Source organism: Triturus cristatus, chromosome 8, assembly GCF_964204655.1.
Source record: "Triturus cristatus chromosome 8, aTriCri1.1, whole genome shotgun sequence".
Lineage (NCBI taxonomy): Eukaryota > Metazoa > Chordata > Amphibia > Caudata > Salamandridae > Triturus > Triturus cristatus.
Window position 1 is genome coordinate 74,377,693 of NC_140591.1, and position 12,601 is coordinate 74,390,293.

Below are 12,601 nucleotides of genomic sequence, written 5' to 3' on the forward strand. Positions count from 1 at the left end.
ATATCACCAGGTCAAGTTGTCTGACAGTTCAAAAGATTACACGACGTGCATCACACCATTAGGTGCGTATAGGTTTAAAAGATTACCATTTGGTTTGGCGTCATCGTCAAGTGTATTTCAGAAACTGACGGAATGCATTTTAGAGGGTGTTGATGGAGTACAGAAATTCCAAGACGATATACTCATTCATGCAAGCACCATTGAGGAACATAACAAAATTCTTGATTCAGTATTGAATAGGCTAAATGAAAGAGGAATGACGGTTTCAAAAGAGAAATGTAAGTTTTTACAGACAGAAATCGAATATTTAGGCCACATTATTGGTGGAGATGGAATTAAACCAAAGTTGGATTTAGTGAAAGCCATAAAAGATGCACCAGTACCACATGATAAGGATTCCTTAAAATCATTTTTGGGTTTAAGTGAATACTATTCACGATTTATTGAGAGTTATTCAGAAGTTGTTGAACCATTGCGCATACTTCTGCGCAAAGGAGAAAAATGTTCATGGTCAGCAAGTCAGAATGGTGCTTTTGAAAAAGTCAAACAAGCAATTGTAAATGCACCTTCGTTAAAACCGTATGATCCAGAAGGAATCAACATTATTACAGTCGATGCGAGTTCTGTTGGCATTGGTGCAGTTTTCACACAAAAGGTAAAAGGTAATTCACACACTATAGCTTTCATTTCAAGACGATTACAGGAAGCAGAAGTTCACTATAGCACTATAGAAAGGGAAGCACTAGCATGTGTGTGGGCAGTAGAAAAGTTAAAAATGTATTTGTGGGGAAAGCAATTTGAGCTTATAACGGATCATAAGCCATTAACATATTTAATGGATGGATACGGTAGAGGAAATGGGAATTTGTCTGCCAGGTTGGTAAGACTGTTGGCTAAGCTTCAGGAATACACATTTACCCTAAGTCATATTGCAGGTAAGAGCAATGTAAGAGCAGACTGTTTGTCCAGGTTACCTTTAAATATTTCTGAACCAAGAGTGGATGAAAACACAGAATGGGTTGTGTCTTGCATAAAAGATGTTGACGATGATTTAAAGGTGGGAAATAAGGCAGAGTGGTTGGAAAACATTGACAACGATCCAGTGTTGTTAAAGGTAAAGAACTATATTGTAAACAATTGGCCACCAATCAGAAATCTGTCTTCAGATCTCAAGACATATTTTCAGGTTGCAAATGAACTATGTATTGACAATGGTTTTGTCTTAAGGGGAGATGCATTAGTTCCGCCAACAAAAATAAGAAGGAAGTTGATTGAACAAGCACACAAAAGCCATTTGGGATCTACCATGACAAAAAAGTTGTTAAAGGAGCATTATTGGTGGCCGGGGTTAGATGCTGATGTCAACATGTTTGTTGATAATTGTGTAATTTGCCTTAGATCAGACAAGCATTGGAAGACGCGGGTGCAAGAAATGCAATTAGTACAAATTCCAAATGCACCATGGGTTAAAGTGGCTATTGATTTTGCTGGTCCATTACATGTTTTAGAAAACGATGTCAAATTTTTGATTGTTTTGAGCGATTATTATAGCAAATGGATCTATTTCAAATTTGTATCTAAAATTGACTCTGAGGGTGTAATTAAATTTTTGGAGGCTTGTTTTGCAATAGAAGGTTTACCGAAAATATTAGTATCGGACAATGGTAAACAATTAGTGTCAGAAAAAATGGTGAAGTTTTTGAAACAAAATGAGATTGTGCAAGAAAAAACACCAAATTATTCGCCAAAATCTAATGGTCAGGTGGAAAGGGTGAATCGATTCTTGAAGGAAAGTATACAGATGGCGTTGGCAGCAGGATATCCAGTACAGGAGTTCATTAGAGAAAGAGTCAAACCATACAACGCCACAACTAATAGTGTGACGGGGTATTCACCGTTTTTTCTCATGAGAGGCAGGCAATGCATGTCATCTATCTCACCAAAGTTCAGTTTGCAAAAGGATGGAGAATTGAAGGGAATTGAGGTGAAAGATTCTAAGCTTAAGGTAAAGGACAGGATTGTAGACCAACAACTCAAGTCCAAGGTGTACCATGATAAAGTTCACAGAGCAATTGTAAAGGACATCGTCATTGGTGACTGGGTCTTGCACAAGAAACCTTTTGTAAAATATAAGGGAGAGTCAAAATTTTATGAGCCACAAGAAGTTATAGATGTGTCAAACAGTTCAGTGCTATTGCAAAATTTTGGATGGAGACACAAGTCAGATGTAATTAAAATTAAAGACATGCAGAAAGATCAAATTATCAAAGAAGGAAGAGTGGGTGCAGATAATGATCAAAGTAGCGTATGGTATAATTTTGGAGAAAAGGAGAAGGAGTTAAGATCAAAGCAATGGAAGAAGATGGAGCATGATGATTCAGTCAGAGAGAGTGATGTCACCCGCACTTTGATGCATCCAAGGTCAGATGTTGCATCTGAGGATGGTAGATGCGATGCATCGCAAGGTGAAACACAGTCAATGAGTGATGTGAATGTTGAAGTCCAAAGCACCAGCAAGATGCCAGAAAGTGAAGCGTCGGGTTATAGTCAAGATGAGAGCACTAGCACATCTTCTGGAGGAATATCTCGTTTTCCAAGGATATACAAAGACTTTATTGTGTATTGAGGCACTTGGTGTCCTGTCTTTAAAAAGGGTTCTGCTACTTAACTAAGTTTTAAATGTTAATTTGTTATGAAAGGGAGATGTTGTATCCCACATATGGTCATTAGTGAACTACCAATCAGATTACACTAAGGTTACCGGTAATCTGATTGGTTACACACACTCACGTCATATTGGAATGTGGGGGAGGTATTTATTACATGTCACTGGTGGGTCGTCACCTTTTCCCCTGCGGCAAGCGTGCGTGCTTGTATCTTCCAGTTCCTGTCATCGTTTCCTCAGCTGTTTACTAATAAATAATTAATATTCGTACAAGCTGTTTCGGTGTAAGGAGTTTCTTTGGCGTCACACTTCAGGAAACTTCATAACAAATAAATCTCCCAAGATGGCCACCGGAGACAAAAGAGCCCAAATGTAGCCCAAAATCACTCAGATGTAGCCCAAATATAGCCCAATGACAGAAGTGTGCAAAACACTTATTATTTTGTGTTTTTGCAGTGTTATATAGTGCAGACTTGTCAGGTATTGGAGTGCTTTACATGAGCATTGGTTACATCACACAAGAACAAATTCATTTTGGTTGTAGACATGGGGAGACTAAGTGATTTGACCAGAATCACAGAATGTCGAGCTGAAGCAGAAACTCCAACCTGGTTCCCCAGTTGCAAAGTCTGCAGTTCTGGAAGTAACACCACACCCTCTCCCCTAAGTGCAACATTTAATCAAGTGGTCAACTGGATAAAAAAACATAAAGGTAACAAATAATTTAAAAGTGCTTTCTCGCTATTTGAAAACTCAGAAAATATGTCCTTATTTTAGTCTTTTAGAGCACTAACCGTAATTTTGATGCCAATAAGACCCTCTCATATATGTAATTTCTAAAGGAAATGCTCTAGGTATTACAGTTTTGATTACATCAAGATGACGTCAGGCGTTCCACACTTTTGTAATAAATATAGAATGATAGCAGTCTAGTTGTTCATTAGGATACTGTTGAGAGGCAGAGGCCAGGGGCACGGACTCTGAAAATTGAAGGCAGGTAGGAGGGTGCAAAGGCAACAATTTAACCACACTGAGCAGGCAGGAAGGGCCGTGGCAGCACAACAGACTATGGAGGGCAGTGGAAAGGGGGGCAGGGGCAACAAACCAACAATACAGGACTTGCAAGAGAGGCTGTGGCAATGTAATAGACCATTGTGGGCAGAAGGAAGAGGCAACAGACCCGATTCAGCCAGGAAACGTCCAATGTTTTTAAGCTCAAATGGGCTTTATTTTATCTGTCTCCTGTCTACAATCTCCTCTTTTTCAATGTAACTCAAAGGGGAAAATCAATACCCCAGTTTTTTTTCAAAATCTCCCTCTTACCAAGTTCAAAATGTTCGCAAGTATGGTACATTGGATTATGGAAGGAAATGGGGTAGGGACATGGACTTGGATAACAGAGGACAGGAGGGACATGGAGAGGTGCACCAAACTGACCCTGCATGGCAGGCATCAGGGTTTGCAGCAGCACAATACACCACACATGGCATGTGGGACGGGAGTGCAGCACAACAATCCATAGAAAGCAAGAGGGAGGGGACAGGACCATGCACATGGACAACAGAGAACAGAGGGGCAAGAGGTAGGACCATAATGGACAGACAGGAGAGAAAGCTGCAGCATAACAGACCATAAAGGGCAGGAGGGATGGATCAGGGGCATTTCAATGGAACAGACAAGCCAGGAGGGAGGGAGTAGGGGTCTGCACATGTAAACAGAGGGCTGGGGGCAAGGGGGCAGGGCAAGGCAAGAGCAGCAAGATAGCCATGGAGGTCAGGCAGGATGGGCACTAGAAGCAAGACACACCATGAAGAGCAACAGTGAGACTGTGATGGCATACACACAGACCATGGAGGGAAGGTGGGAGGGGTTCAGGGGCAGCTAACTGACCACACAGGGAAGGTGGGAGGGGCCATGGCAGCACAGAAGACCATGCATGGCAAGTGGGAGGGTTAGTGGTAGCACAATGGCTATGATGGGCAAGAAGGAGGGTGCAGGGGCATGCACAAAGGACGATGGAGGATAGAAGGGAGGGTCAGGACCTGTGCACACACAAGAAAGTTCAGGGGAAGGGGCCTCACAACAGACCGCACGGGGCAGGCAGGAGGAGCAGTTGCAGCACAACAGACCAGGGAGGGCAGAAGGGTGTGGCAGTACAATGGACCATGTAGGACAGGAGGAAGAGGATTGGGGCATGGCATGTGGACAGGCAGGGTGGAGGTGGCAGGGACAGGTTACAGTCATCTGACAATACTAGGCAGGTGGGAGGGGAGTGGCAGCTCAACAGAACACTCAGAGTAGATAAGAGTGGCAGGTCCATGGAACATGGTGGGCAAAAAGGATGGAGCAGGGGCATACACAAAGACATCGGAGGGCAGGGGGATGGAGAATAGGGGCAGCAAGCTAAGCACAGAGTTTAAGCAGGAGGTCAATGATGGGGCATAGAATTGGGCAATGGAGGGCAGGAGGAGTGGACTGGTACATCATACTAAATTGAGGGCAGTGGCAGGACATCAGACCATGCATGGGAGGCGGGAGGAGGCTAGTCCATGGATTCACACAACAGAGGATAGGGAGGAGGGGGATGTGGCAGCAAGCTAACTGTTCAGAGAAGGCGGGTATTAGGAACTTTATTGTTTTTAAAACGTGTGTCTGTGCGAACTACTTAAAATATGAACAAGTATGCAGCATAATCTCACTTTTATTCGGGAAGAAGAGGACGTTTGTGAGTGTGACTCCGGGCTCACTTGGCAGAAACACCCCCTGACCCTCCACCCCCTATCGCAAAATGTAATGCCGTGAAAAGGGTAGGTGAACACAGTGTTATATAGAACATAGTCCTGAGAGCACGATTGAAAATGAAAACTAGATATAGTGTATGGTATAAACTATGCACCAAAAAGTGTGATATAAGATGAACCGGGCGTGAAATATAATATGCAATACATTGTGCGCAATGACAGATTCATTGGAGAGCGCGAGATAGCACAGGCACTAGCGCGTGCTATGCGATATGCACCTTGGAGTGTAATATGCACAGGGCAGTGTTGTGTAACCTAACTAGTCTCTAAAGTTGTAATATAAAATATGTGCTGGGGAGTGTAACGTTGCATATGCACTGTGACAAAGATATGGATCGCAGATTGTAATATGTATGGCATAGCACTGTGCGTTATAACATAGGCATCGAGGAAGGCACGTTAGATGGGGCAATATAACCCGTGCGAAGACAAGTGTGGCATGACATATTCACGGGGTGGTGTTACAGTGCACATGGGCTAGAGAGTGTCATAGCATATGCACTAGCTAGTGGAATACAACACAGAGGTGTGTGGCACTCAGCAGGCAATGGTGGGTGTAACACAGCATTGGGCTCTGCCAGGAGCGCGCTGTGACTCTCAAGTGATGTTCGTCCCCTTTCCAGAGAGTTAAATAAAAAGTATTACACATCCGGCAGTGGATGTGTGTTTTATTAACCGTGAGGGGGGTTTCTTGCATAGTTTTGGTCGAATTTTTGTTGAATCCCCTTTGAATGGCTTGGTGTGCATGTGTATTAATTGTGCCCGTCAATAGCTACCCATGTTTGTATAAATAAACGACAAGGGTGTCTACCGGGATTAGGCACGGTAGGGCATCAGACATGTCAGAGCTTCACTAGTGGTGTAAATACATTCCACGTGGATTCATTGTATGCATAGTCGCCGTTTAATGAATATCACGCAAATCGTCATGGTGATAGGTACGTACGGTTTGTCCAGAATGTCCTAGGTGTGTCTATAAATATATATTTTTTAAAAATAATAAAAAACAGTGGCCGGCCCTGGGGATTGGGGTCAAAAAAATATAATTAGGAGACAGGCCCTGGGGGATGGGGTCATCAGGGCCAATAAATTAGAATAAGAAGGGGAACCACACAGCCCCCTTCTTAAAAAATTAAAACAAATAAAAGACTGTTATTGTGCCGGAGGCCACGCCCCCTCCTTGCAGCACTCTGCAAACGCGCCCCCTGGCGAGTTGTAAGTTGGGGAATTAATTCCTCTTCAATACTGAGGGTCCCTGAGGGCCAACTAGCCCAACAGGCATCTCCAGTATGCACCAGGGAGCTGCGCTGCAGACAGGTGTTCTGAGGCCAAGCCCCTTTTTACACCTCTCTGCAACGCAGCTCTGTGGCGCTTACTGGAGGTACCTAGTGGTCTAGTTTGACCCTAGGGACCCTTAGGATTCAAGGGGACTTAATCTCTCAACTTAGAACAGCCACAGGGCGCGTTTACACAGTGGTGAAGGGAGGGGACGGGGCCTGAGGTGACATGTGCAAACACGCACTATGGCACGTTTTAAATTAGGGATATAATTTTCCTTCAATACTGAGGGCCCCTGGGGGCTAACTAGCCCACCAAGTGCTTCCAGTAAGCGCCACTGAGCTGCATTGCAGAGAGGTGGTCCAGGCCTGCCACTTTTTACACCTCTCTGCAACGCAGCTCTGTGGCACTTACTGGAGGTACCTAGTGGGCTAGTTGGACCCTAGGGACCCTCAGGATTCAAATTAACTTAATCTCCCAACTAAAAACGGACACAGGGCGTGTTTACACAGTGGTGAAGGGAGGGGACGGGGCCTGAGTTAACGTGTGCAAAAACGCCCTGTGGCCTGTTTTAAGAGGTAGTTTTAATCCCCCTGCCCTATTATATACTAGGGGCTTACAGAGGAGGTCATGCTAATCACAGGGGGACCCCAACGCATAATGTTCCCTAGTGTATGTAGGTGTTTTTATTGTATTCTAAGTGTCTTTTAACATAGCACTGGCTCTAGGACTGGTTAGTCAGACTCAGTTACCACCAGTATCCGTCTGAAAAAGTTGAGGGTACAGGATGATTTTGCAACAAGGCATTTTTCTGCTCTTCTTTTTGTTCTTTCTGCATGTTATCCTTCTTCCTGCACTTTTCTTCGTCTTTGAGGACTTCTGTTGCTTCTTTCTGCACTTCTTTTTTTTCTTTCTGTGCATTTTTTCTTCTTTCTTCACATGTCCTATCTCTGTAGGCATAGTTAGAAATTAGCATTTAAAAAACCTTTGAAATTCACAGAAAAAATCATAGGTTTCAGGCACGTTATAGTTAGGAATTAGCATTTAAAAAACCTCAGAAATTCACTGAAAAAACCATAGGTTTCAGGGGTGTTATAGTTAGCTGGACTTTTCACTTGTACAAAACCATTGAAATTCCCCGTTATAGTTAGTTCAGCTAACTATAACCAGCGCGCCCGCAATGCACTGCTGATGACGTCACATATTACATCACTCATGACATGGTCAGTGACATCACTCATGACAACACTGATGACATCTCAAATGACATGAATGATGACATCACTGATGACATCATCCTTGTGATAGAGTGGCAGACCTCCTCTCACCCTAATATAACCTTTGATACACACATTCAAAAATAGAGACTAAACTTTTCAAAACAATGGACATACCAATACCAGTTACAACAACCTCTTCAGTAATTCTAAGATCCACATACACATCCACTCATTCACCAACAGTCCTATACAGTCACTCATACATGTGTTCACTCATCATATGTACTCATACACCTATACATCCTGTTACACAATGCCACTCATCCATAGAGTTACTCACACACATAGTCACTCATGCGCATAAAGAATCAAACATACATTTATTTGCATATACAGATATACACACACCACCACACTTACTTCTACGGAAACTTACACAAACTTAGTCTTTTAAACAATCACTTATAGAAACACATACTTATTCATACAGGAACTCTTTCAATCTCTCACTCTCACATATACTCACTTATATACACCAATAGTCACATATGCATAGACACCACAACTAGTTTAAAACATATGTAGTTACTCATAAAGACACTATTGAGACAGTCATTCACTCACTAACACACCCATACACACACTCATCCACCCATACAGTCCTGCACACATGCTGTCTTCAACACATACAAAGAGTGAGTCACTCATTCATGCACCTATGCACTACGTAATACCCCCCACCGAACCATGCAGACACTCAGACTGATACTCAAAAAAACAACTAATAACCTATATAGACACCCATGTAGCTACTCACCAACTCATGCAGCCACTTATACACAAAGTGAGAGACTGATACAGATATTTACATATTTAAACATTACTCACTAAGCCATGTATTCACTATGATACACTTAATCAGTCAGTTACACAATCAATTTTTCAAAAACAAATCATCCATTTAGACACTTATATACCCATTTATTCTTCCATCGACCTTGAGATATACATATATAAAACATATTTAATTTTCAGAAAAACACACATTCACTGGATGATGTCATCAGTGATGTCATTTGAGATGTCATCAGTGATGTCATGAGTGATGTCACTGACCATGTCATGAGTGATGTAATATGTGACGTCATCAGCAGTGCATTGCGGGCGCGCAAGTTATAGTTAGCTGAACTAACTATAACGGGGGAATTTCAATGATTTTGTACAAGCGAAAAGTCCAGCTAACTAGAACACCCCTGAAACCTATGGTTTTTTCAGTGAATATATATATATATATATATATATATATTCACTTAAAAAACCATAGGTTTCACACATGTTATAGTTAGGTGCGCCCGCAATCCTGCTCATGACGTCACATATTACATCACTCATGACATGGTCAGTGGCATCACTCATGGCATCACTGATGACATCATCCTTGTGATAGAGTGGCGGTCGCACAAGTTATAGTTATCTGAACTAACTATAACGGGGGAATTTCATTTGTTTTTTACGAGTGAAATATCCACCTAACTATAACATGTGTGAAACCTATGGTTTTTTAAGTGAATTATATATATATATATATATATTATCTACTGGCGGTCGCCAGTAGATAGTTATAGTTAGGACCGTGTTTCCATAGGAAATCTAAAAATTCTATTTTGAATAACTTTGGCGCCGGTTGACAAATCTTCGCGAAATTTTCAAAACTAATGGGGCACTCTGCTCAGCTCCTACCCTGAAGGTCTCGGGGGGATTCGTCAAGCGGGGGCCGAGAAAAAAGGGGGGTCCCAAAACGCGTTTTCCCCATGCATTTTCCCATAGGACCTTTAGTCGAAGGTACAGAATTACTTGAAATTTGGCAGAGAGGTAGTCCTCAGGTCAGGGATGTGCCTTTTGCATATATGGAGTCAATCTGTTCAGTAGTTCCTGAGAAAATTGCAGTTAAAAGCACATACATATCTATAGCCGCGCACCGTGCGCGCACAGTGCGCGCACCCTAACGTGCGCGAGCGTAATTCTGATACAGGTCAGTCAACGTTCGAATCGGTCGAAATCAGGAAGTGTCGGCCGCCATTTTGTTTGTTTTCAGTGCGAGAGTGGAAAAGGAAGGTAGCGAAAGTGAAAAGGGGGCAGGGTAGAGAGTTCCTGACCCCCTAGCCTTTGTCAGGGGTCCCTGAAGGACCCCGAAGGCAGAAAAAAACATTTTTCTTTTTTTTTTTAATCGCGGAGGTGCGCGCACGGTGAAAAACCATGAAAAAAAAAAAATGAAATTTTAATACGTAGTTTATTGAAAAATAAATATATAAAAAAAATAAAAATACATACATAACTTAGCATTTAAAAAACCGTACAAATTCACTGAAAAAACCATAGGTTTCACACACGTTATAGTTAGGAATTAGCATTTAAAAAACCTTGCAAATTCACTTAAAAAACCATAGGTTTCACACATGTTATAGTTAGGTGGATATTTCACTCGTAAAAAACCAATGAAATTCCACCGTTATAGTTAGTTCAGATAACTATAACTCGCGCGACCGCCACTCTATCACAAGGATGATGTCATCAGTGATGTCAAGAGTGATGCCACTGACCATGTCATGAGTGATGTAATATGTGACGTCATGAGCAGAGGATTGCGGGCGCGCGAGTTATAGTTATGTAACATGTGTGAAACCTATGGTTTTTTAAGTGAATATATATATATATATCTCTCTTACAGAGTGGCAGTAGTACAGTAGTATATATGAAAATAAAAGCAATCTTTGAATTTACAAATGTGAAGAAAGCACCTCTGTGGTCTTGCATACTCAACATACCTCCCCTGAAATAAAGATGGTCATTTAGTGTATGCGGCTGATAGCAATAATCCATGTTATCAATACACTTGTGGTGATGTGAGTTCAGAAGTGCTATGCCCACCTGTAAACTGTCACACATCTCCGCGCTGAATGTTATCCGCTGGATTTCAGTGGGAGAGTTGAGGTACATGGCTTGGCCTCCATTGGTGAAGCAGAACGTTCTTGCTATCCGCATGTCCGTTAAGGGCAAATAGTTCACATCCATCATTGGTCGAAGGCTGGGCAGGCTGGAAAAGGAAATCCACGTGTTATGTACAGCTATGGGAGCAGAATGGGCCATTACAGAATCGGTGCTGCCACTCAAGCTTAATACATCTCTAACACAATAAGTGCACTCAACACTGTCAAAGGTAAGCAAGCTAGCTCACTTACTTATGAGCAGCACACAGCTCCAGGTGACCCTTCTATGTAGACAAGACAAACCGACACAGGGACATAGTGCACACACTACAACGAACACACCAAACACAACACATGCGCAGTCCTCCATCTGCCGAATGGACGACTGACGCTCTGCATACTAATAACAATGTGCATCAATGTGACCATCAACACCCAGCCCAAGATGTGACGAATGAACGTAATGACATCCCGTCTGCACAGGTCTCCAGTCAAAACAGAACGAGAAGGCCAGACGGTCTGACCTACATTGGCTAATATCATACCATAATCATTAGATCATAATGTGAACCTTTCACCCAGCGGATTAAATGTGCACTGTAACAAATATAGCCTTTTAAAAATATAAAGCTCTGCAGCACTGATGATGCCACCCACTGAAGTAGAGCTTTAAACATGTCTCAAGCCTGCCACAGTACCCTGCGTGTGTAGTTTTAAACTGCCATTTCGTCCTGGCAAACAAACCTTTTGCCAGCCCCAAACCTTCCTTTTTAATACATATACATCCCTCTTGGGGTAGGCCATAGATAGTCAAGAGGGCAGAGTGCAGCATATTTAAAAATTAGGGCATATACTTTTAGGTTTGATATGTCCTTTTAGTGAAAAAGTCTTAAATTTGTTTTTCACTAATCCAAGGCCTAACCTCGCCCATAGGATTACATTAGAGTTACCTTATTACATGTCGGAACAGGTACCCAGTTCATGTTTGGTATCTTTGGAATTGTAATAAAAAATCCTCTCTTATGGTAAAGTAGGATTTTAAATTACAATTTTGAAAATGCCACATTTAGAATGTTTACATTTCTTGACTTAGCCTTTTTCTCACCTGCAGCCTGACTCTGGATCACATGATTGGGTGTGGCTGACAGTATACTATGTGTATTCATTCTAGACAGCCACACACAATAGAGAGTTTAGATCTGCCTGGAAGGGCCATCACTGGTATGATGGGAGAGAGTTGCTGGGCACAACCCTACTTACACTTGAACAGGCTTTGTCATGCCACACAAAGGGCTGCATACTCCCTGTAGGTTGTCTGGAGCCAGGGCCGGGAAGGCAGGACACCTGTGCACTTCAAAAGGAAAGCTCTAGCAGCTTCTCCCGCTTCAAAGGCTGAACTGGGTACAAGTATTGGGCCTAAGACATTCACTCTTCAGTACACTTCTGGTCCTGTGGAGACTCTGCCCGAAAGAAAGACTGCTGTGCTGCTGAAAGGACTGCCACCCTGCTGCTCTGAAGGACTGTTGCCTGCTGTGCTGACCTGCTGTCCTCTTGCCTGGGTGAGGAGGACTGGACCTGCAACCTGAACCTGGACCCAGGTACAGGCATTCTGCAGCACATATAGAAAGAAGAAAATGCCTCTGAGGGTTG

The 12,601-nt window shown here is 42.6% G+C and overlaps 1 protein-coding gene across 8 annotated transcripts in view; it reads right to left on the reverse strand.

Annotated features, from left to right (window-relative positions):
* Positions 1-12,601, reverse strand: part of STXBP5L (syntaxin binding protein 5L) — a 1,956,595-nt gene that overhangs the window by 63,885 nt on the left and 1,880,109 nt on the right. For all 8 annotated transcript variants that reach the window (XM_085621040.1, XM_085621038.1, XM_085621036.1 and 5 more), the window contains one exon: positions 10,893-11,058. In XM_085621040.1, the coding sequence (XP_085477166.1) occupies positions 10,893-11,058 (166 nt within the window). The remainder of the gene's footprint in view (positions 1-10,892; positions 11,059-12,601) is intronic.